This window comes from Hippichthys cyanospilos, chromosome 19 (genome assembly GCF_059441005.1).
Source record: "Hippichthys cyanospilos isolate Australia breed blue-spotted pipefish chromosome 19, RoL_Hcya_1.0, whole genome shotgun sequence".
Classification (NCBI taxonomy): Eukaryota; Metazoa; Chordata; class Actinopteri; order Syngnathiformes; family Syngnathidae; genus Hippichthys; species Hippichthys cyanospilos.
In genome coordinates this window covers 15,528,031-15,554,769 of record NC_142387.1, presented here as the reverse complement: position 1 = coordinate 15,554,769, position 26,739 = coordinate 15,528,031, and the positions used below count along the sequence as shown (strand labels likewise).

Here is a 26,739-nt window from a genome sequence, read left to right as displayed (position 1 = left end):
TATTACCGACTATTTTAATAACCAGGTAAGGAGAATAACCTGTTGTGTGTGTGTGTGTGTGTGTGTGTGTGTGTGTTTTCAGGTCTTTTATCCCACTCTGAACATCAACGGGAAGCTTTTCGTTGCCATGGACCACAACGGGGTGGTCTCGCCACCGCCGCCGCTGCAGGGCCAGCTACCCGCCTGCACCATGGAGAAGGTCAAGGAGGAGAGTGTGAGTGGTGTGTGTGTGTGTGTGTGTTGTCACAGTGGAAACAATGGCGGAGACTGCATCCATCCAACACTCAGACATGTGAATTATGAATCAGCACTTTGCATAGCTGCACTCTGATATCATGAGCTAAACACACGCGCAACTCAGATAACAGTCACGCCACTGGCATAGTGCTTTGTGGGGTCAAAGGTCAAAGGAGATGCCTGGTGTGGGTAAGCTGTCAAATGACCACACCCCTTCGCTTTGACCCCTCCCTAATCTCTTGAAAATTTGCGTGCGGCTGAGCCGGATGAGGAAGGATGGAGCTCGGTTGCCACGGGAATGTTACCATGGCGACCCACCGCCGCTAACCAGAGGCAAACCAGAGCACAACTGGCGGCGTTTTTTTTTTGTTTTTTTTGGCCAGCCTCCCCATTGGCGGCTCGGCAGTCAGGACGGAGGAGGAAGCGGGCGGGCGGCACCGTGGGAGGTGACCTTCAGTAACCTTCGCTAACCTTCGCGATGCTGCGTCATGTCTCATCGGAGGGCGGAAAATGTTATGCAAGCACACCTGAGAGCGAGCCGCGCTCCAAAGTGCAACTTTATCGGATTCGGCATAACAGTTGGGACATCAAATCTAGCGTTCGACGCGTCTTTAACTTTTAATGATTTTTGGATCTAATAAAGTGACCACTTACGAACATAAACAGGCGCACACACACACACACACACACACACACAGACGCTTGGATAGCCTCAATCAAAAGCAAGCATTAAGCAGGCCATGCATTAAATCTCATTTGATTGTGTACCTCATGGAGTGGCCACTTAGACACTCAAACACACACGCGTTTTTGTCTTACTGTGTTAGTGGGGTCATCCTGTTGACATAATGCATAATGAGGGGGCTTACAAGTTAACATTTGTTGAAAGTTTTTCTGAATAATTATATTATTTACAGTCATCATTTTGATGGGGCGTGGCGCAAAATGTTTTATCTTTTGCTTTGCAAAAAAAGGTAGTAGACTAATGCTGCCCACCGAAATGGACACACAACGGACCACAAGGACAAGAGGTCCCCACAAATACAGAAAAGCCAGAAGCCCCCACCATGTAGTAAAGAAGGACAAACACAGAAGCTCTGACAGCATCGATCAAAAGTCATCTATTTTGAATAGATACCCAATGAAGCGTCCCCACATATCAACAAAACCAAGTAGGCAAACACACACACATGAAGGGTCTTCCTTGAATCTCTGAACCTGCTTATCTTACCCCCACCCCGTACACACTCACACACACAAAAGAGGGATTGATGTCAGGTCAATTGGTCAAACGTCATGCGTTTGATGCCGTTACCGTGGCAACGGGGGACGCGGGTGCTAATTGAAGGCCGGTGGCTGACAACGAGGCACTCTAAAGCCTTCATGTTCACGCAAAGTCCTGCTTGCTATCAAATTAGACTTCAGTCTTTTCTTTCTCTTCCGCTATCCTCCTGCTTTTACTCGGGGTTGACAACGAGGCGCTCTAATCCCAGTTTTTTGAGGTACGCCGGCGCACTAGTTGCGTGACACCGATGTGACGGCGCTTCCGGCAGGTCCCGACGTCAAGCACGGAGCTCAGCACGGTCCTGCTCCCCCGACCGGCGTCCGCGCCGGGCTCGGAGCGGCGGGGCCGGGCCCCCAGTGCCAGCAGCCACCTGACGGACGCCATGGAGGGTGAGCCCCGCTATTCCATCCGGTATTTGTTTTCTTTTCCAATTAAGAGCAAATTACTTGAAAGGTGAATTCGCTTGAGCGTGCTATAGCGATTCTCTTTCATTTCGCATTCTGTTTCCAGGCTCACTGGCGCTTTGCATCATTGATCAATTTTGTGAGCCGCTTTTCTCCAAAATGACCTCATGATGAGTTTTTGAAGATGCAAATGTCATTCTGTCAGAACTGGAGGAGGCCCACAAGAAATGCCACCCGTGCTGGTACGCCTTCGCCCATCGCCACCTGGTGTGGGAGTGCTCCCCCTGGTGGCTGAAGGTCAAGCAGCTGGTGAAGATCATGGTGATGGACCCCTTCCTGGACCTGGCCATCACCGTCTGCATCGTTCTCAACACGCTCTTCATGGCCATGGAGCACTACCCCATGACCGACGACTTCAACGGCATGCTCAGCATCGGCAATCTGGTAAGAAAATCGTCGCTTTGATCTTCGGGGGTGATCAACGTGGCGCCGCAAAGCACTTGCGATATGCGAAAAAAGTCCCGGCCTCTTTCATTCGTTTAACTGTTTTTTTCCTTTACCAAAATCAGTCAAATAATAATGACCTATAACATATATTTTGTGTTTATTTTGCTTGTATTCACCACTACATGTTTATGAAATAAAAATAGGTCGGAATGAGATCGTAAGATAGGCGATTTTACATGCACGTTTCTCATTTGTAATATTGAATAACTTTTGTTTGTTAGAATTGAACAGAAATTCAAATGAGCGATCACTGTACAGATTTTTTTCTTCACAATAAATATTCTATGCATTCTGATGAATAATTTATTTGTGGAATATGAATTACGAGGCAAAATCCACCCGTTTTTAATCCATCTCAGTCGACGGCCATTTTGTTTCTTGCTGCCCCCTTCAAACAACATCTCAGTTGCTCGCGCAACGACCAATCGCAGCTCAGCTGCTTTTTGAATGAGGTCACCTGACATTCCTAAGCCGAGCCCTGATTGGCTGTTACCTGAGTTCCGAGTAACTATCGTATCATTTTCGATCGCCGGCAAAATGGCCGCCCCCTGAGACGAATGAAGCGAAATATTAATGGGAATATCATGTTTAGATATCCCCTCTTGTTTATGTAACAGATTGGAAGCCCTATTTATTGCCGGAGGGATACATTCCAGACAAACTTGCCATGAGGTGAAAATCCGCAAGCTAGCAAAGATCATATAACCAACGTCGGCTAGCTTAACGCTAACGTTTAATGGCAAACTGCCATTGACGGCTATCGAAAATTAGCGTCGACGGCTGGGTAATTCTACACCATAACATGAGGACTCTCTGCCAACAACATTATGGACATTGATTTGTCTCGGCGTCCTGACATGATCCTCCACGCACGCACGCACGCACGCACGCACACACACACACACACACACACACACACACACACACACACACACACACGCACACACAGACAAGCTGAAAGGCTAAAAGGCGAGCTAAAGGCAATGCAAACATCTGTGAGGATTACAGGATTTATCAAGTTAACAATTGAGCGGCGCGCCGCTCTCCCGGCCTGACACCATGACTCGGCATTTTCTTAGACCTAAATGGCTTGAAAGTTTGCAGCGTTCACATAAGAAGAAGAAGAAGAAGTGTGTTGACGCTGCACTGCGCGCAGCGGGTCACGTGACTGCCGATGACAGCAACTCCCGAGGCGGAAAAAGTTTGATATCGGCAAATTTGAACAGGGTTTCCGTTACAAACCTGAAGAAATGTTTTTTTTCTAATTAAAACCTTCTATTAAGCCGTGGGTCAAACTGACCCACAAACTGAATGGAATTGAATAATAAATTGAATTGAATAAATTGTTGCCTTTGTTACTTTGTGAGTGGGTTTTCAAAACAAACGGTTTTGACAGTTTTGGATAAATCCACACACCTCCGGGTCATAATGACCCAGAGACATTAATGCTGTTTTTGAGAAACAAAGACAAGTCAATGGTTAAAACAAAATATTGGATTTGAATCACACACATTTTGGGCACGTTTGGGTGACTAAATACCTCCTGGGTCAAAATGACCCGGGGACATTATTGCCGTTCCTTGCTAACAAACATAACAGGAGGGTTAATGAATCAACATTGCTGAGCAGTGACTCCTTTGCAAATCAATGTGGGGCTCTCCCTAGAGAAGGTAACAGTCCTCAATGTTTTTCAGGTGTTCTCGGGCATCTTCACAGCGGAGATGGTTTTGAAGATCATCGCTCTGGACCCGTACTACTACTTCCAAACGGGCTGGAACATCTTCGACAGCATCATCGTGTGCCTCAGCCTCATGGAGCTCGGGCTGTCCGACGTGGAAGGACTCAGCGTGCTCCGATCTTTTCGCCTGGTGACCCGCGCCGCATCGTCGCCGCCAACCGCCGCGCGGTGAGAGGACAACGCGGTCCTCATGTCTCCTGCGTGTCCCCAGCTGCGCGTGTTCAAGCTGGCTCGCTCCTGGCCCACGCTGAACACTCTCATCAAGATCATCGGCAACTCCATGGGCGCCCTGGGCAACCTGACCCTGGTGCTGGCTATCATCGTCTTCATCTTCGCCGTGGTGGGCATGCAGCTCTTCGGCAAGAACTACCAGGTGACCGCTCCGTGCTCGGAACAGTCACGCTCAATTTGGGTCTAAAATGGGGGGACGTGAGGGGGTGTGTGAGATTTTAACCCCCCCCCCCTGTGCTTTTTAATGCCTAATATGGACAGTACAGGTTTCTTTTCAAATCAAGAGCAAATTAACTGGAACATGAAACTAATGACGCTTCTTACTCTTTCTTTTCCATCCAAAAATGCTTCCTGCTAGTTAGGAGGTCCTTTTTTTCAAAAATAAATGAGTAAAAATAATAAATAAGTCAAAATTTGCATCATTGTCACAATTGCAGGTCAAAACAGTGTTGTTTATATAGTGTGTATATACTATATATATATATTTATGGGGAGCAAAGGGCAATGTTTTTTCCATGATGTCCATGATGGTCTTGTGGGCAAACCCGGGTTGACCTCCTCCCCTCTCACCCCTCCGGGTCGCTCGCCCCCCCCCCACCACAGGACTGCGTGTGCAAGATCTCCAAGGACTGCTCGCTGCCGCGCTGGCACATGAAGGACTTCTTCCACTCGTTCCTCATCGTGTTCCGCGTGCTGTGCGGCGAGTGGATCGAGACCATGTGGGACTGCATGGAAGTGGCCGGGCAGCCGCTCTGCATCCTGGTCTTCATGCTCGTCATGGTCATCGGGAATCTGGTGGTGAGTGCGCGACCCCCCCTCCCCCCCCCGAGCGTTCCCCCGGGCGACCCGCCCCCGACCCGGCAGACCTTTTCCACTGCTTCATCATCGCGTTTGGAGGCGGGCTCCCAGGCCCCCAACAAAGATTTGCTGCGGAAGAATCTTTTCAGTCTGTTTCCATGTTGCTATTGTATCATATAAAAATATAGAAAAAAATTGTTTTTATATATAGCTAGCTAGCTGATTTTTTTTCCTTTTTTTCCAGGAAAAAAAAAACAAACTCTTTTGAGAGTGTTTTTTTGTTTTGTTTTTTTAAACAAGTGAATTTCAATCAAAATTAATATCGGCTCCAAATATCAGTAATCAGTATCCTTAAACCGCTAATAATTTTATTGCATTGGGGCTGAAAAAAAAACAAATTGGTCTCTAATATCTCTCTATATGTTATTTTGTAACGTTAACGTATTTATTTTGAGTTTTGTTTCCTTTTCTTTTTTTCTTTTTACTCCAATTATCCATATCAGCCCCAAATATCTGTGAGCGGTCTCAACTAATAATAATATCATTCTGGGCCCTGAAAAGAACATAGTGGTCTTTCCCTAATATATATCTATATCACATCTATATCAACATAGATGATTTTCTTCCCTGAAAATTCTGTTGCATTAAAACTAGTTCCATAAAAATCTACTTGTGCACTTACAGCAGATTTTTCTTGTATGGTTTCCACCGCTTCTTTGAAGTTGTCTTTTTGAACAAGTTTCCATTGGCTACACCATCGGAGATATTCCTATTTGCCGACATCAAATTTCCTTTTTAGTCGTGAGTGTGTGCGTATACGCGCGCACGCGCACACACTCAGCATCTCATCTTGCTGGAGATGAAGAGCAGAGAGGAGAGATTTCTTTTCTGTGGATAACGAGCTCGCCTATCATCTTCCAGTCGGGGCGCGCACACACGCGCGCGCGCGGGCGGGCGGGCTTTCTATGAAATTCCCCCCGTGAAGCGCTCACATGTCCGCACTTCCATCATTGCACGGAAGCGCGCGTACGTTTGTTTGCGTCCATTGTGCTCGCTCCGAGCAGATAGGGGCCCGCCCGCCCGCCCGCCAGCGCGCTAATCAAACACACACACGCGCAAACACACACTTATTCTTCTCCTGTCAGCAGCAGCAACTCTATCTCCTCCTGCAGGGGACGGGCTGACCCGAGTCCAATGAATGAATATGTCCGCCGCAAATGTGTGTGCGCGCGCGCGCGCGCGAGTGTGTGTTCAGCTGCGGCAGGTGAGCAGATGTTTAGTTTGCTCTTTCTGCTTATGACAAACGAGCAGGTGAACGCGTTTCCCTGAGCAAGCAGTTCACCTGCTGAGCGCCTGGGCGACCCCCCCCCCCCCCCCTCCTTTCCCGCTCGCCCCTCCCCCTTCCGTGTTTTCACTTTGTTTTGACAAGAAAGGAACCCGCTGTGAAAGCAATCGCGCTCAACGTGGCCAAATGCGAATTAAAAAAAAAAAAAAAAAAACTTCAAATATCACACAGGAATGAATTCTCGCGTAATTCAAGCAAATCTTGAACAAAGAAAAAACTTACAAATGAAAATTATACATATAATAAACAAATTTATAAAAAAAATGAACTGAAAAAAATGGGCTTGTCTGCTGCAAAATTGCATCACTAATAACAATGCGCATCCATACAGCACTTAAAGGCTTACAATTTGCAACAAAGTCAAGAAAACACAATTTAGCCATGTTTCGTCCCTCTTCCAATTAGTGTTCCTGTTCCAATTAGTTTGGTTTTAATTTGAAAAGAAGACTACTGTTTTTGTTTCAACCGCTGTTTTAAGTAATAGTCAGCTTTTTTTTTATATATTCTATCAAAAGGCTCGGGGAACTCCCAGTCTTAAAAACCTCTTGTTTGTCCTTCTATTTAATTTGCTCTCAATTTGAAAAGAAATCTGTACTTTTCCTGTCACGGCCTCAAAAAGCCTTTTTCTTAGTCTTCCAGCCCCTTTTTCGCTTCATCCTTCTCTTGAGTCCTTGTCCTCGCGCCCCGTCCCTTCGGCTGCGGTCCGCCTTCCCAGGGGGCTTTGCTCGCAGCACTTTTGTTGTGATGAGGAGGAACGCCAAAAACAGATCACCCCGCTGCTCGTTTATCACCCGCACCTGTGAGCGTGCGTGTTTGCGTAAGAAAAGACTACCTGAGGTGAACTTTATTGGATTCACTCTGAGACGTTTGTTTAAATCTCACGGACATAAAAAAACCAAAAACGCATTTCATCTAGCAAAGTCACAACAAGATCAGTACGCGTTATATGCAAACACTAACGCGCACGTTCTGGATTTTGTCTTTCATGTTCGCTCATTACTGGCTGAGAAAAGAGACGTAAACAACTTCGAAATGAGTCTCAAAATCTTCTTCAGTGCAATAAACTATTTTCTGTCCTTCCTTGAGGGAGGTAACAGGAGTTTGCGATTTCCAGGTTCGTTTGTTGACACGACTCGGCTCGTGTTAGGTCGGAGGTCACCGGCCAGGCAGAGGTCGTTGGCGGAGCCGTCTGCGAGCCGTTTTTGCTCTGCGGGCCGATCAACGGCATCGATCTATCGATGTCCAGTGTCCAATCACGCGCCGGTATTTTGGGTCAGAGAAATCTGACATGGAACAAGCGCACCCACATTGGTATTGGTTTATGCGTTGATACACTAAAGCACACACACACACTGGCACTGGTAGAGGCATCGATACACCAAAACACACACACACACACACAGTCGGGTCGCAGATATTGACCCACTGGCCCGGTTTCCTCTTACACAAACACTACTTGAAGCTTCTGGATCCCCAAATTATGTAACTTGCGCATCTTCAAATTTTCTCTCGCTGACAATGATATGTTGCATTTGCTGTGATTGCTAGCATGCTAAGCTACGTGCTAAACATCACATGGACCCTCAGTTATGTTTATATGTACATACACGAGCTCAGCTAGCTTATAGCTTCAAAGTTTTATTTCTGATGATTATGGGTGGCGGTTGGTATAATTGCTAGCATGCTAAGCTACATGCTAAAGGTTACATCGACCCTCAGTTATGTTTACATACACATAAAGAAGCCTTCCTTGCGGAATACTGAAACGTTCTCCCCAATTGTTATCTGCGGCATTTGGTATGATTGCTAGCATGCTAAGCTACATTCTAAAGGTTACATGGACCCTCAGTTATGTTGACATGGACATACAAAAGCTCAGCACGCAGAATTATTCAAAATTTTCTCTCTATCATGCTAAGCTACATGCCAAAAGTTACGTGGACCAATATGTTTACATGCGCAGGCTGAAACTCAACTCGCATACGTCATGTCTTTCTAGCTAATTATTGCATGTCTTTTAGAACGAATGCTAATGAGCTAATCTACAAGATAGATAGGTAGGACTCTATCTACATTTGAACTACATTTATAGTGGTATGTTGCTTCATGTTCCAATTAATTTGCTCTTAATTAGAAAAGAAAAATGTTCACGTCACAGCATTAAAAAATAAGAAACTAGAGTTGCTGATACCTGTTAAAATCTCACGTACCCCTCAAGTGCTTTCACGTCCCCCCGTTTGAGAACCGCCGCGCTAGCTGCTACATAGCCTAGCATTTGTCTTGTTTATGTGCATCCGCAGTTGCTGAACCTGTTCCTGGCGCTGCTCCTCAGCAGCTTCAGCTCCGACAATCTATCGGCGCCCGACGACGACGGCGAAATGAACAACCTCCAAATAGCCATCCACAGGATCGGCCGAGGCCTCGCTTGGTGCCGCCGTCAGGTGGGTCAGCAAAAATATAAAACCTATGAAAGAGGCAACAACTCTCTTCTGAGCTATTTTTTAATATTTTTTGCAGGTTGTGGACTTCTTCAACGGGAACCTGAAGCGTCGCCGTCAGAAGCGCAAAGAAGCCAAAACCATGATGAAGCTTAAGCGTCTGAGCAGCGTCCACGCCGAGGCCAACGGCGCCGTCATAGGTACGGCGCCCGCCTCTGACCCCGCCCACGCCGCGTAACTCAACCCGCTCCGCCTTTCAGGACGCCACGTGGAGAAGTACGTGGCGCCCGAGGACGACAGCTACATGACCAACCCCAACCTCACCATCAGCGTGCCCATCGCCCCCGGCGAGTCGGACGTGGAGTTTCCTGAGGAGGATGACGAGGACGAGGACGAGGAGGTGGACCGGGAGGACAGAAGTGACGACTCGCAGGAAGACGACGCGGAACATGACGAGGTAATGGCGGGAGGTCCGTCACTGACGGACATAAGGCTTGCAGACAGGTCATAAAACGACTAAAACGCTTCAAGAAACGACGACCTAAACCAGACGGAACGTTATATTTCGGCCGTCGTTTTCTCCTTGGTTTGAATCGTCATGACTGTGTGGTAAATATTTGCGCTGCATTTCAGGGTCAAGGTTTCATGAACTAAAGTTCATACTTAACACAACCTTGCTCAACGCAGGCCTAAAGTAAAGTTATTTCGCTTTTTCAATATAATTTGAATGAATAAATCGCTTACACAAAGTTGAGCAAAGCGTTCAACATGACAGTTTCATGTGATTGGCTCTTAGCCAGGATATGCAAGAAAATTCCTCTCCAAAAGTCTACTAGCTGAGTGCTAGAGCATTAGAATGCGGTAGCTTGTACTTTTGAGATCTGATTTGAATGAATAAATCGCTTACGCATAGTTGAACAAAGCATTCTGGGATGCCTTTCTATAGGCAAGGAGATGACTGTAATCAAGTCTCATGCTTATTGGTTCTTAGCCAGGAAATGCAAGAAATAAATGTAAAAAAACAAAACCAAGTCATTATTTAGTCAATTGAGCTCAAATTAAGCTTTATAATTATAGTGCATGTGACAGACAAATAAGCACTCCAGACCTTTCCAAGGGGTTGAAAGCGCCCTCTGGTGGACTTGATTGCTCATTGCAGTCTAGTACCAGGTGAACACATTACGGTGTGGAATTAGTGTGTTTTGTCATAAGCTTGTCCACTTGGTTAGGTTTACCTTTGATGGAGCTTTGATTACTATTTTCTTGGACAAGCTTTTTTGTGAGACGCCGACTTTTGGCGACGGAGTTGAGGACAGAAGTCCCGTTGCACGGCAGCAGGAGATCCTTCTTTGCGTCTAATGTGGAACGACACATTTGTGTCATGCTCCGTGTGTGCGCACGCTGACTCGGGTGTATTACGATGATGTCATTTTTAATCATCCGCCACACCTGTGTTTGTTGTCGCGCTTAGCTTCAGACTTCCTGGACGGAAGTTCTCTGTGATGTCACAAAGCCAGTGATCTGTTAGCCAATCAGACGACAGGTTGAAGTTCAGGCCCCTTTTTTGCTCACTTCTTAAGAATTTGTGCTAAGCTAACGCTAAGCTAATGCTAAGTGTCACAGAAGCCAAACAGCAGGTGTGCTCTGTCGCCCCTCTCGGCGGAGGGTGACCTTTGACCCCCGTGCAGGTGTCGTCTGCGGCAACAAAGCTTTGATTTGCCCATCAAAAATCTCCAACATTCAAGCAACCTTCACACACACACACACACACACACACACACACACACTCTTTGTTCTGCTTTGTTTGTGGCATTTATTTAGCTTAGTGGTTCTCAACTTTTTTTTTTTCAATGATGTAGCCCAGGTAATATTTTTTTTTTTAATTTTTGCCAGGGTTACGCTGGGATTTCCTGAAACCACATGTTCCTTCGTGTTCCAGTTAATTTGCTCTGCAGAAACCATTTTAAACTCTCACACTTTAGCAAAATGGACCTTCTTGTTCCAATTAATTTGCTCTTAATTTGAAAAGAAAATGTACTGTTCCTGCCACGGCATTAACAAGCATTAAATTAGATGTGCTGAAACCTGCAGAAAACACGTTGCTTTATGTTCCAGTTAATTCGCGCTTAATTTGAAAATAATAACTGTTTGTCATTGCATTAAAAAGCATTACATTCGATTTGCTGAAATGTCCAGAAACTATTTTAAACCCTCACAGTTTAGGAAAATGCTCCTTCTTGTTCCAATTAAGTTGCTCTTAATTTGAAAAGCAAACTTACTGTTCCTGTTACGGTATTAAAAAGCATCAAATTATATTTGAAGAAATTTGTAGGAACCATTTTCAACCCTCACACGTCAGCAAAATGTTACTTCTTGTTCCAATTAATTTGCTCTTAATTAAAAAACAAAAAAAAAACATATGAAGCCTGCCTTACTTTTTCTGCAATGGTTTGATAAAACTGTCTGAATCATTCTTTATTATAAAAAGCCATCAAAAACGAAATTGCCGAAATACATTTCTAACAATGATTAAAAACTCCACATATGGCCGAGCGTCCTTTAATTAGTTTTTCCTCATTATTGTTTTCGTCGTTTGTGCCCTCATAACAAGCATGCACCCTCATACGCACGTGCGTGCTGTGATATCTTCACATGACACGGTCCACACACTGTCTTCTGCATACATTACACAATACTTGATGATGATGATGTTGATGACGATGATGTCGTCATGGTGCTGCTGTGCTCGACAGAAGGACGACATCAGCCTATCGGAGGGCAGCACGGTGGACCTCAGGAAACCCGGAGAAGAGGAAGACGAGTACTCCGAGATGGCCGAAGAGGCCATGGACCCTGAAAACTGTTTCCCTGATAGTAAGTGCGCACACACGCACACACACACACGCACACCTACACACATACACACACACTTTAAGTACTATTAAGTACTATAAGTAAGTACTATTACTCCTTTAGCTAGTTTGTTAGTACTAAAGTAATCGTTGAATGTGTGGAATTAAAAAACGGAAAATGATGTCTTGTTAACCTTTGTGATAGAAAAAACTGGTGATAAATAAATAAGTAAATGGCTACTCTGCTATGAAAACAAAGCGCTTCGGCGTTTAGTCGCGCAGTCAGCGTCTTAGCGACGCAAACGGCTGACGGGCGTGATGTCACGGGCGGGAGGCCCCGCCCCCTCGACCCCATCCCTTCACGGGGAGATTTATGGAGGCGGTCCAGGTGATAGCAGCACCTGCGTTCCCTCCTGACTCAGCGCCTTGCGCACCTTGTATTTACTTGCAGAAATCCCTCTTGTTTGCCAACTGGCAGCTTTGCCTTCCTAATATTTTGCATTTATTCGAGCGCGGACGGTATTTGTAAGAATTTTGCGCCGCGAAGGCGATGGGCAGGATGAATGAAGGCCCTAAGTGAGTAGTAACAGATGTACGCGCGTTTCCAGCAGCTTGACAAAATGGCTGCGACACAATCGGGCCATCCAGCTGGGAAGGCCGCACGCTTGCCACCAATCCACATTTTTGGCTTCTGCCGCCTCTGGTCCCTTTGGTCCCTTCTGGTCACTTTGGACCAGAAAAGCTTCACAGCTACTTTAAACTCTTTCATCACTTGAAAGGAATATCGAAATACAGATAAGGGTGCTCGTGATTAACTCATTCAATCCCAAAGACGTATGTATACGTTTTAAGAAGCCAAACATTCAATCCCAGATAAAAAAGTAATCTACAGTACTGTTTATTGTTAGACTATTGCCTGTCTATTGGCTATGGATGACTAAAAATGACATCACATATGCTCAACAACCAATCAGCGCTCAGCTAGTGAGTGTCACATGACCAAACCCAGAAGACAGGCAGGCAACCTTTTAAAGGTATAATTGGACAAAAAAATAAAAAATGTTGCTTCGGAAATTCATTATAAATAAATTATAAAAGATACAATTTTGAATAATAAATACTAGATATAAATAGAAATAAAGTAATAAAAAACAATAATACATTGATATAATTTTAAATACAATAATAAAAATAACATTTGATCTTGTTTTACAAATCCCCAAAAATATCAAATATAGTTAAAAACCAATGAAATTTATATCTTCAAAAAAAAAAAAAATCTAAATTAAATTAAATATAAACCCTAAATCGTGTGGCACAGCACCACCTGCTGGCTGCTGGGACTCCGCCTCCTGGCACCGTTGGGTCCCGCGGCTCGTCACGGCAGATTGGTCCCGGCAGCGGGACCGGTGCTGAGTCAGCCGATGCTGAGGGAACCTCTGAGACTGGAACAGCAGCTGTTTGTGTCGCATGGCCAGGGCCGCGCCATGTTGGGGGCCCAGGGCAAGATGCGCTGCCCCCCCTCCCCGTGCCCCCCAAAATTTATGCGGCTAACTTTTATGAAATAATTAATTAATTGCGTGTGCCCACATGTGTGTGCGTGACCATCTGGAGCCTCCCCACTTGGCAGAACGTTGGATTGGTCCAGTGGCCGCCGCTGGCGACCCGGCTTGCTTGCTGCGTCCATGCTGCATGTGGGGAGTAAATAGATAGAATTTTATCTCGCTAGTTCACTAGATACAGTAGTTAGCTAGATACCTAGCAAGGTAGTAAGATAGAGAGCCTATTAGATAGCTACATAGTTAGCTATAAACAGTAAATTGCTGGACAGATAGCAAGTTCACTAGATAGCTAGTCAGATAGCTAGGTAGATTGATAGTCAGCGAGCTAAATATAGTTGTTAGCTAGATCACTTGTTAGATAGATAGCTAGATAATGAGCTAGATAGAGTAAATTGCTAAATAGCTTGTTAAATAGATAGCTTTATATCTAGCTAGGTACCGTAAATTGCTGGATAGATAGCTCGATAACTAGCTTGATATTGTAAATTGCTAGGTAGCTTGTTAGATCGAAAGCTACAGTAGATAACTCGCTTGGTTCAGTAAATTGCTAGATAGATAGATGGATAGCTACCTTGTTAGCTAGTCAGATAAATAGCTCGTTAGACTGTTAGATAGATAACGAGCTAGATAAAGTACATTGCTAGCTTGTTTGCTAGATAACTAGCTAGGTACAGTAACTTGCCGGATAGCTAGCTCATTCGCTTGATAGCTAGTCAGATAGATAGCTAACTAGATAGCTTCATAGCCAGCTAGCTATCTACCTTGTTAAATATCTACTGTAGCTGTCTTTTTAGTGCCTTTAAACGTATTTACAAATACACTGAAATGTACTTACCAACGGAATTGTTGGCCAAATGCTACAAACCTAGCATTTTTTGTCATAATGTCACACGTGTATGCTGGTTGATAGCGTAAATAACGAGCTAGCTGTCATTTTGATTGATAGATGGACAGAACATCATTGTCAACAATCAACAAAAGTTTAGCGCGCCACCCGGCTTCCGCGCACACATTTGCGTGCGCGTGAGGTGCGCCGGCGCCGCTAATTATTCACGTCGTAGGCAGAAAGGTCAGCTGAGCGGGAAAATCCCAGCAAGTGTTGAGCAAGCTTGGAGATAAGTGAAGGTCACCATCTTGTTTTTCTACTTGTGATGAAGAGCGCCTCGCCGCCAGCGCCGCTGCACGCGCACGCACACTCCTGCTGAGCTTGGCTTATTTGATGCAACTTTGCACATTTGCAGTCTCCGTACATGCTTAACTGTACCTAAATAGTTTTTTTTTGTTTTTTGTTTTTTGTATTCGTGAGAGAAAAGGAGACAACTTGCCAGTTTGGTACTTGAGCTAGAAATTTGAAGTCCAATCAGTATTTTGTGGGCCACGTAAAATGATGTGGCGGGCCTAGCTAGTTACATAGCTATCTATTTAACAAGATGGAACGATGTTGGTCTGAGTTGAGGAATTTCATTTTGACATGCTAGTGCTTTCCTTTAACTTAATAATATACCATTTTTACCGTGATGATACTGAACTCACACCAGCTTACTCGTCATTGACCTGAAAAAAAAAAGATTATGCCGCTTAGTTAGCATTAGCCGCTAGCGTTAGCCTGACAGAATGATTGACTGGCGTGCGCTTGTTATCATGGAAAACACACACGCACATGCGGAAAGATGGCATGGATTTGCTCACATGCAAAGCGAAGGACCCAATGAACTTCGGTGTCACACACACTCACACGCACACTCACGCGCACACTCACACACACAGCATCGTCGCTAGATTAGCTGCCTCATTAGGCCGCTAAATGCCAGCTCTTTGGCTGATGTGACGCCACACATGCCATCAAGCGGCTATGTGTGTGTGTGGTTGTGTTTGTGTGGTGTGTGTGAAAGTGTGTGTGATGTCGTGTCAGCCGGAAGCGTGCCGCGATGCCCATGAGCAAAACGTGTTTTCCTTCACGTGCATAGAAACAGACTGAGTACAATTCAGTTACTTTACCGGACTTTTTAGGTACTCATAACACTTAAAAAAAAAAAAAAAAGAAACGTGTATGTATGTATGTATGTATGTGTATATATATATATATATATATATATATATTTTTTTTTTTTTTTTTTTTTATATTACGTTATATTACAGCCATTTGTAGGGACTCATTAAACTTAAAAAATATATATAAATGTATAATATTTATATATAATACTTCTGTATGTATTTATATCATTTTATATTAATTATAATATTTCTATATTTTTATATATGCAATATAAATACCTGGGATTGAACTTCTTTGTAAAAAAAAAAATAATAATAATAATAATTGAAGATTGAATTTCTTTGTTAAAAAGTAAAAAAAAAAAAAAAAAACATAAAAATACGTCTTTGGCATTGAATGAGTTAAATCGGTCCTAAGAGCCTTGAACGCACGAAGCCTTGAACGCACAAGCGGGATATCGAAGAAACACTAAAGGGCTTGGCAGGGACGTTTATGGTTTTGCTGTCACCCGGCACAAGTGGTGCGGCTGATTGATTGGCGCGGCTTTAAATCACCATCAGGCCAATTAGTAACCATGGCAACGCAGCTTTAATTACACCTGCAATCAGCGGGGAGGGCCCATGAGAGTCGGTGATGTCATCAGTCTTGAGGACCCAAATGGATTCTTCACGCTCATCTTGGGCGCTCTGTTCTGTGGTAACCGTGGCAACTTGGCAGCCATCTTGGAAAATGGCAGTCCCTATTCAGCGATATGTCAAGTTAGTCGTCCATTTTGTTTTTACTCAGCGGTTCACCACTATATTGTTCGATGCTTTTGCTTTTCAACCCGTGATTACTTTAACAGTTGATTGTTAATCAATACGTTTGGATTTTTTTTTAAATGTCTTTTTTCATCATTTTATTTAAGAAAATATTCTCACATTGACAGTAAATTCCAGAAAATAACTTTTTTTTAATGGATTACCTGTTTGGTCCACAACGCGGAAAATATGCAAAAATATTGCAAGTAAAATTGGATGTGTTTTAATTTTATAGAATGATAATCAAACAATATTCGAATTAAGAGCAAATGAACTGGAACATGAAGTGACTAAAATATTTCACGCTTTTATTTTGTTAAGTTTTATACCGATGCGCAAAGTGGTGTTAGTGACGCAATTTTCCAGGAGGCAAGCCAGAAATAAAAAGATGTTCACAATCCATGTTGTGACCCGAATTACACAAATCTAGCTCCAAAGGTCTGATTAGTTTGGTGGTACTTCACCGAAAAAAAATTCCCTGAAAAAAACATAGAGACTTGCATTTCGCTTAGCTATTGTAGTCAAATGTAACGTTTAGCATGTTTTCTAAGTTTGATACTGATCCATTTTCTCATTATTGACAGTTTGGTTACAAGGCACTTGGCTAAGAAAAATCACAGAAAAAAAACTTCGAATCACAGCCCTAAACGATCAACCGAAACAACCCGAATATTCGATTAGTCGGCGAACAATCGCGCGGGTCTCGATTAATCGGCGATTTCTCGAGTAGCCGTTAACGTGCGCGTTTGCAGTGTGCGTGTCCAGGTTCAAGTGCTGCGACGTGGACACCACGTCCGGCTTGGGTCAGGTGTGGTGGCGCGTGAGGAAGACCTGCTACCACATCGTGGAGCACAGCTGGTTCGAGTCCTTCATCATCTTCATGATCCTGCTCAGCTCGGGCGCGCTGGTAAGAGCGGCGAGTCGTCTCGCTCCCGCCCGCGTCTCACGGCCGTCGGCGTCTTCAGGCCTTTGAGGACATCTACATCGAGCAGAGGAAGGTGGTGAAGGTGGTGCTGGAGTACGCCGATAAGATCTTCACGTACATCTTCATCCTGGAGATGATGCTCAAGTGGCTGGCGTACGGATTCAAGAAATATTTCACCAACTACTGGTGCTGGCTGGATTTCCTCATCGTGGACGTAAGCGGCCGCCGTCCATTCAATTTGATCGACAGCTAGCTAAATCGCTAGCTAGGTAGATAGCTAGCTAGCCCGAGAAATCGAAAAACGATTTTCCAGGTGAACTTTACGGCGCAACATCAAGTTAAACGTGTAGCGAAAAATCATTGCGTAACGCTAATGCTAACACATAATGGGAATCCTCATGGACAGGCTAGCAAATAGCATTTTGCGGATGCGAGGTGACAGCGGCGCCCGTATTCTCCCGCACGCAGGTGTCGCTAGTGAGTCTGGTGGCCAACACCTTGGGTTATTCCGACTTCGCCGCCATTAAATCGCTCCGGACGCTGCGGGCCCTCCGTCCCCTGCGAGCGCTGTCCAGGTTCGAGGGCATGCGGGTAAGGCCGCCGCTTGAGCGCTGGCTAAAATTCATTTCTTGTTTATCGCATGATTGTTTATTTTGGTTCTTCCCCGTTGACTTGATTCCATACTTTTTCACTTTTTTTTTTGCGCGGCAGGTGGTGGTGAACGCGCTGATCGGCGCCATCCCGTCCATCATGAACGTGCTGCTGGTGTGCCTGATCTTCTGGCTGATCTTCAGCATCATGGGCGTGAACCTGTTCGCCGGCAAGTTCGGGCGCTGCGTCAACCGCACGGGCCACAGCTACGACGCCGCCTTCATCAACAACAAGTCGGAGTGCCGGGCCCTCAACGACACCTCGCTCTACTACTGGACCAAGGTCAAGGTCAACTTTGACAACGTGGGGGCCGGCTACCTGGCCCTGCTGCAAGTGGTGAGGCCCCGGGAATGCGTGGCGGCCCTCGGAGCCCCTTCTCCTTCTCTTCTCTTACTTTTCCCTCCTTTTTCTGTCCTTTTCCTATTTCTTCCGTCCCTTTTATTCCGGCCTTCTCCTCTTTTCTTTCTTTTCCTTTCATCCTCCTTTTTCTTTTGTCCTTTTCTTTCTCTTGCCTCCTTTTCTTTGCAGTTTTACCTTTGACCTTCTGTCGTTTTTCGCCTCCTTTTTCCATCCTCTTCTTTTTCCTCTCATCATTCTGTTCTTCCTTCCTTCCCTTCTTCTCTTTTCCTCCGTCCTCATCATTCTGTTTTTCTTCATTCCTTCATTTCTTGTCTGCCTTATTTCCCTCCTTTGTTCTTGCTTCCTTCCTTTCTTTCTCCTCTCCTAATCATTCTGTTTGTCTCTATTCCTTCATTTCTTGTCTTCCTTATTCCTTCCTCCGTTTTTGCTTCCTTTCTTCTCTTTTCCCTTTTTGTTCTCCACTGTTCTCTCCTTTTTGTTCCTGTCCTTTTTTTCCTTTTTCCTCTGTCCTCATCATTCTATTTTTCTCTTTCCCTTCATCTTGTCTTCGTCCTTTCCTTCCTTCTTTCTCTTTTTTTCCCTCAGCTTTTTGTTCTCCCGTCATTCTTTCTTTTTCCTTCCTCCTTCCGTCATTCCGTCCTTTTTTCCTCATTTATATTTCGTCTTCTTTCCTTCCAGTTTCTCCGTCCTCTTTCAACCATGTTCTTTACCTCCTCTACTTTTCCTTGTTCTTACCGGTTTTCTATCCATCTTCATCATCTTGTCGCAGCCTTCTTCTGCCCTTCTTCTCTCAGTATACATGGGAGAAAAAAAAAAACTTGTCCAATTTGCCTCCTCCTCCAAGTCGCCTCCTCTCACGCTGCACCAAATGAACTCGAGAAAGACGTTTTCCCTCATGGCGTCCTCCCAGTTCGCCGCCGCTGCGGGCGTCCTGCGAGCCGCCAGTCAATCAGCCCTGAGAGGCTTTTATTTTTAGAGGCACTAAGTAGGCAGACATAAGAGCTAAAGACAAGGAGGAGGAGGACCAGGGAGAATCAGAAGACAAACAGGAAGTTGGAGGAAAAAAAAAAAGAAAAAGAAGAAATACAGAGATGAGATGGAGAGCGCGTGGAAGTTGAATGAGTGCCGTCGTCTTGGCGACGGGCAGCGCAGCATCCCTCCGTGTTTGCCCGGTCGCCCTGGTAACCGGCTGCCCTTCCATTAGCGGCTCCGCCGTCGAAAGTTCGTCGGGGGGAAGGAAGTCCGTAAAAGGATGTGTTGACGGCTGTTGCCATGGCGATCCGACAGACCGGAGGCTCGGACGTCTCACGCGTGCGTGACTTTCATTCAACGAAACCTCACTCGGCAGCCTCTCCTTTCCATGAAATTCTGCCCTTAAAACCAACATCCAGACTTCAAACCCTAATCTGAAACACTTGATTCAAACACAAGTTAGATTCTCTCATTGTTGAACGTGATTGTCTGGTTAAGGTTTCACGACATGGGTAGGGTTTTAACCTGGAGTATAAAGTCTGGTTAAGGTTTTAGCCCAGGGTCAGGGTTTTGAACAGGGGTTTGGCATTTCAAGTTGGTGTTTCAGAATTGCTTTAAGGTTTAAAACAATGGGTGGGGCTTTAAAGGCAGGATTAAGGTTTCAATTTACGGTATAAAGCCTCATCGAGGGTAAGGGTTTTTTTGTTTCTTTTTTTTTATCAGGGCTAGGGTTTCCAATACTGTATCATGCCTAAGTTAGGGTTTTAACAAAGGATTAGGGCTTGCTTACGCATGATACTGTCTTGGAAACCCTACCCCTGATAAAAAAAAGTCTTACCCTAACCCAGATTTGAAACCCCAATACTGCCCGTAAAGCCCTACCCATTGTTTTAAACCTTAGAGCTATTCGGTAACACCAACTTGAAACCCCAAACCCCTTTTCAGAACCCTGACCCTGGGCTAAAACCTTAACCAGACTTTATACTCCGGTTTAAGACCCTACCCATGTCGTGAAACCCTAACCAGATTTTATAATCCAATTTGAAATGACAACCTTCATCCATACCTTACCCTTATTTGAAACCCCAATTCAGACTTGAAATCCAACCCCTGCCTTAAAAGCATAATCTCGAGACCCTAACGTTGACTTGAGACCACTAAGCTCGTTTAAAATCTGGAAACCTTAACTCTTGCTTAAAACCCAAATTTAAAATCCCAATTAGATACCTTCAAACACAAGCCCTATTTTCATGCTTTTTTTTTTTTTTTTTTGTGGTTTCGCGTGAAAGGCGACCTTCAAAGGCTGGATGGAGATCATGTACGCGGCGGTGGACTCCAGAGCCGTAAGTCTGGCCGCCCAACGCCGGCGCTCCCGCCCGCGTCGCCGCGTGTCAATGCGCAGGGCGTGTCCGCGCAGGTGGAGGAGCAGCCGATCAAGGAGATCAACCTGTACATGTACCTCTACTTCGTCATCTTCATCATCTTCGGCTCCTTCTTCACCCTCAACCTCTTCATCGGCGTCATCATCGACAATTTCAACCAGCAGAAGAGGAAGATGAGTGCAGCCGCAATTTGGGATAAAATACAATAAAATACAACACTTGGTCTTGGTATTAGGATGAAAATAAAACAGAAAATTGCTATTTAAGACTCTTATTAAAGACTCTTCAAGCATCCTGTTGTGTCCTCTGAAAATAACGTTGTTGTGGTGTCTTGCTTGCACTTAGGAGGCCAGGACATTTTTATGACGGAAGAGCAGAAGAAATATTACAACGCCATGAAGAAGTTGGGCTCCAAAAAACCCCAGAAGCCCATCCCCAGACCTCTGGTAAGACCGCCACGAATTACACTGAAAAAAAAAAAAAAAAAAAATCCAGCTAAATATGATTCGATGTTTTAATGACTGCATAATAAAACACATTCCAGCTCATCGGTGCGGCACTGATATTCATCGCGTTTCACGGAGGAAAAATGATCTAAGACTACTGTTAGTTTTTTTTTTTTTTTTATAATTACTGTTCTGCACCGTTTGCTTCAATTGTTACAGCACTGCAACACAGGCGCTGCTTAGCATTAGCTAGCTAAGCTATTTTATTCCAAGCTAATTTTGTGTTTTAACCAGCAACAAATAAAACAATTCAGCACAATCTTGACATTTGAAAAACGTTTTTGCCAATTCTGCTCCTTTTGGCCACCGGGGGCAGTATGAAGCACTTACACACTATTCATTGCGATGAACTCACATCTCACGAGTACGACGCCGATATTAATCGATCTTGACAGAAAATACTCTTGTCTGTTATACTCTTTGCTAAAATGAGCGTAGCGCTGCAACACGGACGCTATTTAGCATTAGCATTAAGCTAAAGGACTGAAAGACTAAGCTAGTTTATGCTAATTGAACTGCAGTTCCAGTCCAACTATTAAACAGAATCAAAAGTGAAACCAAAAGTGGGTTTGCCACATTTTTTGCTTCGTTTCTGCACGCCTCGCAACTCGTCGGTGCGGCGCTGACGCGAGTCGGACAAAGAGGATAAAGAATATATGAGCGAGTAGCCTCGCCGACGGCTCGTATCTCAAGACGGCGTCCTCTGGCGTCCCCCCAGAACGAGGTGCAGGGCTTCTTCTTCGACCTGGTGGCCAAGCAGGCGTTTGACATCATCATCATGGTGCTGATCCTGCTCAACATGATCACCATGATGGTGGAGACGGACGAGCAGTCGCCGCAGATGGAGCGCGTCCTCAACAACATCAACGTGGCCTTCATCGTGGTCTTCACCACCGAGTGCATGGTGAAGATCGTGGCGCTGCGCTGCTACTTCTTCACCGTGGGCTGGAACATCTTCGACTTCGTGGTGGTCATCCTCTCCATCGTCGGTGCGTACCCGCTTTGCCCGCCTCGTCTTCGGGATTAGGGCGGCAACGTCCGCTTTCAAACTAGAGCTTGGCTTTTTTTTCTCCGTTTCGAGTGAACGCTAATGTGCCGTCAAACGTAAACTGCGATGGAATTGAACTTAAAGTGTTGTTTGCGCGTGTGCGTGAGCAGGAGGTGACGTCGCGTCATTGTGACACTTATCTGTCAACAAAGTGACGTTCTGGGTGGCCTTGTTGCCGCCCACCACCCGTCCCTCCACGCACACGCGTGTCAAGGACTGCCTTGGTCACACACCCATACACACACACACACACACACACACACACACGACACATGCAGAGCCTCAGCAGTTAATTTAGCCATCAGTGTTCATGTTTCATTTCCTTCAGTTAGCTCACCACAAGAGACTGTGCGTGCGCGCGCGCGCGTGTGTATACTGAGACGAGGCCGCCTGGGGGAGGTGAAGGCGACGGCAGCAATCAGCACCGGCGGGGGGGCGGGGCCCTGGAGACAAATCAAACATGATTGACCTGTTACATCAACGCTGTGTGTGTGCGCGCGTGTGTGTGTGTGTGTGCGCGTGTGTGCGCGCGCGCGCGCGCGCGCGGACGCTCAAGCGTAGTGGGAATCACCTCGCACACGAAGCCCCCTCTCCACCTGTCTCCCTCCCATCTCTCTCACACTCACACTTAATTGGCCCACAAGCGCAACCGTTCATCGACGACTCATCTATGACCTAATCCATTGGTTATTATTATTGGGGAATCCATCTTTCTTTCTTTCCATTTTGTGAATCAAAATGAAACAATGGCAAACATTTGGGTTGACTTGGGAAAACGATGTAGTAATTATTCAGATACCTATGATTGTCCAAATGCTCTATTTTAATCAAGGGCGGAAGTGGAATTGTACCTTTAAAAAAGTCCGATCGATCAATTAATCGATAAAATGATGTCAATATGGTGATTGACAACTCACTAATCCCCAAATTAATCCTGAATAATGTTTTGAAAAAATAATTTGGGACCCTCGAACGAGGGGGCTGAAACGAAAGAACCAAAAAAACGACGGATCGATGATTCATTTGCGATTGACCGCCGATCAATCACAGTCTAACAGTTGCTCCGCGATTAATCGGCGGTCGATTAATCGCGGAGCAACCGTGGATCCGCGGTTAACCCATCCATCGCCCGGCGAAAGACGGCCCATCCGGACGTGCTTTGCAGGCATCGTGCTGGCGGACATCATCGAGAAGTACTTTGTGTCGCCCACGCTGTTCCGCGTGATCCGGCTGGCGCGCATCGGCCGCATCCTGCGCCTGATCCGCGGCGCCAAGGGCATCCGCACGCTCCTGTTCGCCCTGATGATGTCGCTGCCGGCCCTCTTCAACATCGGGCTGCTCCTCTTCCTGGTCATGTTCATCTACGCCATCTTCGGCATGGCCAACTTCGCCTACGTCAAGCGGCAGGCGGGCATCGACGACATGTTCAACTTCGAGACCTTCGGCAACAGCATGATCTGCCTGTTCCAGATCACCACCTCGGCGGGCTGGGACGGCCTGCTCAGCCCCATCCTCAACAACTCGCCCGAGGAGTGCAACCCGGACGCGCCGCACACCGGCACCAGCCAGCGCGGCAACTGCGGCAACCCCTCGGTGGGCATCACCTTCTTCGTCACCTACATCATCATCTCCTTCCTCATCGTGGTCAACATGTACATCGCCATCATCCTGGAGAACTTCAGCGTGGCCACCGAGGAGAGCACCGAGCCGCTGAGCGAGGACGACTTCGAGATGTTCTACGAGGTCTGGGAGAAGTTCGACCCCGAGGCCACGCAGTTCATCGAGTACGCCAAGCTGTCGGACTTCGCCGATTCCCTGTCCGAGCCCCTGCGCATCGGCAAGCCCAACAAGATCAAGCTCATCTCCATGGACCTGCCCATGGTCAGCGGGGACAAGATCCACTGCCTGGACATCCTCTTCGCCTTCACCAAGCGCGTCCTGGGCGAGTCGGGCGAGATGGACGCGCTCAAGCAGCAGATGGAGGAGAAGTTCATGATGGCCAACCCGTCCAAGATCTCCTACGAGCCCATCACCACCACGCTGCGCCGCAAGCAGGAGGACGTCTCGGCCGCCGTCATCCAGCGCTGCTACCGGAGACACCTGGTGCGCCGCCAGATGAAGGCCGCCTCCTACCTCTACCGCCAGATCACCACGCCCCGCCGCGGGCCCGACCCCGACCCCGACCCCGACCCCGACGAGGGGGACCGGGCGCCCGAGAAGGAGGGCCTGATCGCCGCCATGATCCGCGAGAACTACGGCTCCGGCCTGCAGGGGGCGGAGCGCTCCGAGGCCGCGTCCTCCGCCTCGTCCCCGCCGTCCTACGACAGCGTGACGCGGGCCCCCGACGCTCTCGCCGGCGACGCCGCGTCGTAGAAGGTTCGCCGCAACTTTACTAGCTTTCCTGTTACTTCTTGCCCCCCCCCCCGCTGGACGCTCCCAGAACTGCAGCGGCTTCCTCTCGGGCAGCCCAACACTAACTATATCGCTCATGTATCCGTCTCTTATCGACCGGGAGCTACGTTAGCGATGTTAGCCATGCGAGTGTTAGCTTGCGAGCGCGGAGAAGCGAGGCGAGCTTCGGTTTTGTTAGTCCGAGTAGAAATTTGTTGACGGTCTTTTCATAGCTGATTACTACAACTATTTTTTATATTTTTTAGCGTAACTTGACAGGGGAAACAAAAAAGGATTTGCAGTTTTTCCTCTGGAACTGTGACACTTTAATGGAAAACAAGAACAATAATCTGTTTTTTATGATTTTCTTGGCTGTAATGACATAGTCACAAGAACTACTCAAAATTAGCTAGCTAGCTTGCTAGCTCGGAATGAGAACGACTGTCAAAGGCAACGTCTTGTTTCCGTCGCGCGCCGTCGTTTACGTTTGATCGCCGCCAAAGTAGACGACAATCAGCAAAAACGGTCGCATAAAGAGCTTGCACCTTTCGTTTTTAGCAGCGCGTCCGCTAGAAAAGGCAACGCTTGCCTTGATGTCAAATTTTTGGTGACGGTACGAAAAAGATGACGGCAGAGAAAACAAATCGTTCCAATATTACCCATTGCGCCTGATTGGTCTCGTTCCAAACAAACCGTGAGTGTGTTCCTCCCAAAGAAGCTTTCACATCACGTTTGTCTATTATTTATTTGTATTGACTTTGTCCCCTGCTTTATTGTTTATTTTTTTACGGACACTTTTTTTGCACAGAGAAACATGAAAAAAAAAACACAACAAAAGCGTGAGGAGCAATAAACGCTCGGCCCGAGACCTGGAAGCTTCAAGAGCGACACTTTCAGGACCTTCCAGGACCTTCCGGGACCTTAGGATGACGAAACAGGAAATGCACAAACGCGGCGCTCAGGTGGGCGCCGACCGCTCGGCTCTCCTTTGTGTCAAAATGGTGGTTTTGTCCCGCCCTCCCCCAAAATGGAAACCGGCGCCACCTGGATTTTATTCTGCTGTTGAAAGCAGAAGTGACTTGCGAAGTGTTGCCGCGGTGCGCTGCGCTGAAGGGCTCTTTTCGGTAGCAATAGACCGCGAGTGTGCCTGCCTACCGCGACCGCACTCAACGCCACTCCACGCCATCTTTAGCGCCCCCTTCTGTCGTCCCTGGGATTCCGCGCCTCTGAGGTGGCGCCCGATTGGCTAATGAGCATACAAAAAAAAAAAAAAAAGAAAATTACTCTGTTCTATGACGGCCAAACAAACACTTGGCATTGCTGTGTTGCGGCTCCCCTAGTGGCAGGGAGGAACATGGACATGAACATGAACAAAGTTGTAATGATAATAATGCACTTGTGCTTTGAGATACAAGTAATCCGACTTTTTTTTTTATATAAGCTTAAAGCTAACAGCAACGCAAAAAGCTATTGACATGCTAACAGTTAGCATCGGTAGTCTTCGATAGCGCTTTTAGAGTCATTGGATATCTAATTGAACACAAATGGTGGAGTAACACAACCAAACTGACGGAAAAGGATGGAAAGCAAAAAAGCGATGTCAAAGATAGTCAAGTTCGCAGTTAAGAAAGATTAAGACAATTGAATTATTTGTATTTACAGTCAATTTAATGAAGGCATTATTTAATGAACTAAATGAATTAAAAACTGAAAATGCAACTATAGGGCTATCTTAGCTTAACTAAAACTAGTTTAATCAAATAAAAGCACATTATTGGTATTTATTAGTGTTTGTTGGGCCGGATTCCATTAGTTTCGACGTGTTTGAGGGTAGAAGCTCAGATGATTGACAGGTCCGACTTTTGGGTCGGTGACCCGTTTGGTGCTACCCAGAGGACGCGGAAGGTTTCGGATGGAAGGGGGTGATTCCCCTCCCTGCCTTCCTTTCCCCTTTTCAAAGTAAAAGCTGCTTGCTCGTTTTGAAATCCGAACAGAGTGCACAGGAACCTTCCAACATCTGAACAACAACAAACATCTCAAACTTCTTATGAACAAAAGAAAAACTCTGTCCGCGTTTGTACTGGGCCCACCCCGCACTGGTTTCAGAAGAAACTTGGTCATTGCAAGTGTTACACTGGTTGCAACAATACTGGATTGAAAGTTGTATACTGGTTTACATCTGGTGTTGCATTGGTTTGAAACCTGTTCCATACTTGTACAACACTTCAAACTGGTTCAAAACTGATGTCAGACTGGTTAACCACATTGGTTCAACTCTGCTGTTATTCTCATTTAACATCGGTTTCAAATT

General features: G+C 46.0%; 1 protein-coding gene and 1 long non-coding RNA gene across 2 annotated transcripts in view; one reads left to right on the top strand and one right to left on the bottom strand.

Annotated features, from left to right (window-relative positions):
• The window catches only part of LOC148408106 (sodium channel protein type 5 subunit alpha-like), a 43,483-nt gene extending 17,641 nt beyond the window's left edge, over positions 1-25,842 (top strand). The window contains exons 10-28 of the mRNA XM_088401941.1: positions 83-214; positions 1,791-1,911; positions 2,132-2,370; positions 4,128-4,301; positions 4,383-4,544; positions 5,006-5,200; positions 8,846-8,986; positions 9,063-9,183; positions 9,244-9,440; positions 11,737-11,857; positions 16,946-17,100; positions 17,159-17,332; positions 17,587-17,709; positions 17,830-18,105; positions 20,391-20,444; positions 20,519-20,656; positions 20,825-20,929; positions 21,708-21,978; positions 23,203-25,842. Coding sequence (XP_088258067.1) covers positions 83-214; positions 1,791-1,911; positions 2,132-2,370; positions 4,128-4,301; positions 4,383-4,544; positions 5,006-5,200; positions 8,846-8,986; positions 9,063-9,183; positions 9,244-9,440; positions 11,737-11,857; positions 16,946-17,100; positions 17,159-17,332; positions 17,587-17,709; positions 17,830-18,105; positions 20,391-20,444; positions 20,519-20,656; positions 20,825-20,929; positions 21,708-21,978; positions 23,203-24,410 — 4,107 coding nt within the window. The 3' untranslated portion in view covers positions 24,411-25,842. The remainder of the gene's footprint in view (positions 1-82; positions 215-1,790; positions 1,912-2,131; positions 2,371-4,127; positions 4,302-4,382; positions 4,545-5,005; positions 5,201-8,845; positions 8,987-9,062; positions 9,184-9,243; positions 9,441-11,736; positions 11,858-16,945; positions 17,101-17,158; positions 17,333-17,586; positions 17,710-17,829; positions 18,106-20,390; positions 20,445-20,518; positions 20,657-20,824; positions 20,930-21,707; positions 21,979-23,202) is intronic.
• On the bottom strand, positions 12,991-15,176 carry LOC148408107 (uncharacterized). The gene is made up of 3 exons (XR_015863611.1): positions 15,058-15,176; positions 14,911-14,951; positions 12,991-13,523 (listed from the first exon to the last, which is right to left on the bottom strand). It is a non-coding gene; the product is annotated as an uncharacterized LOC148408107 (long non-coding RNA).
• Positions 25,843-26,739: the final 897 nt, after the last annotated feature.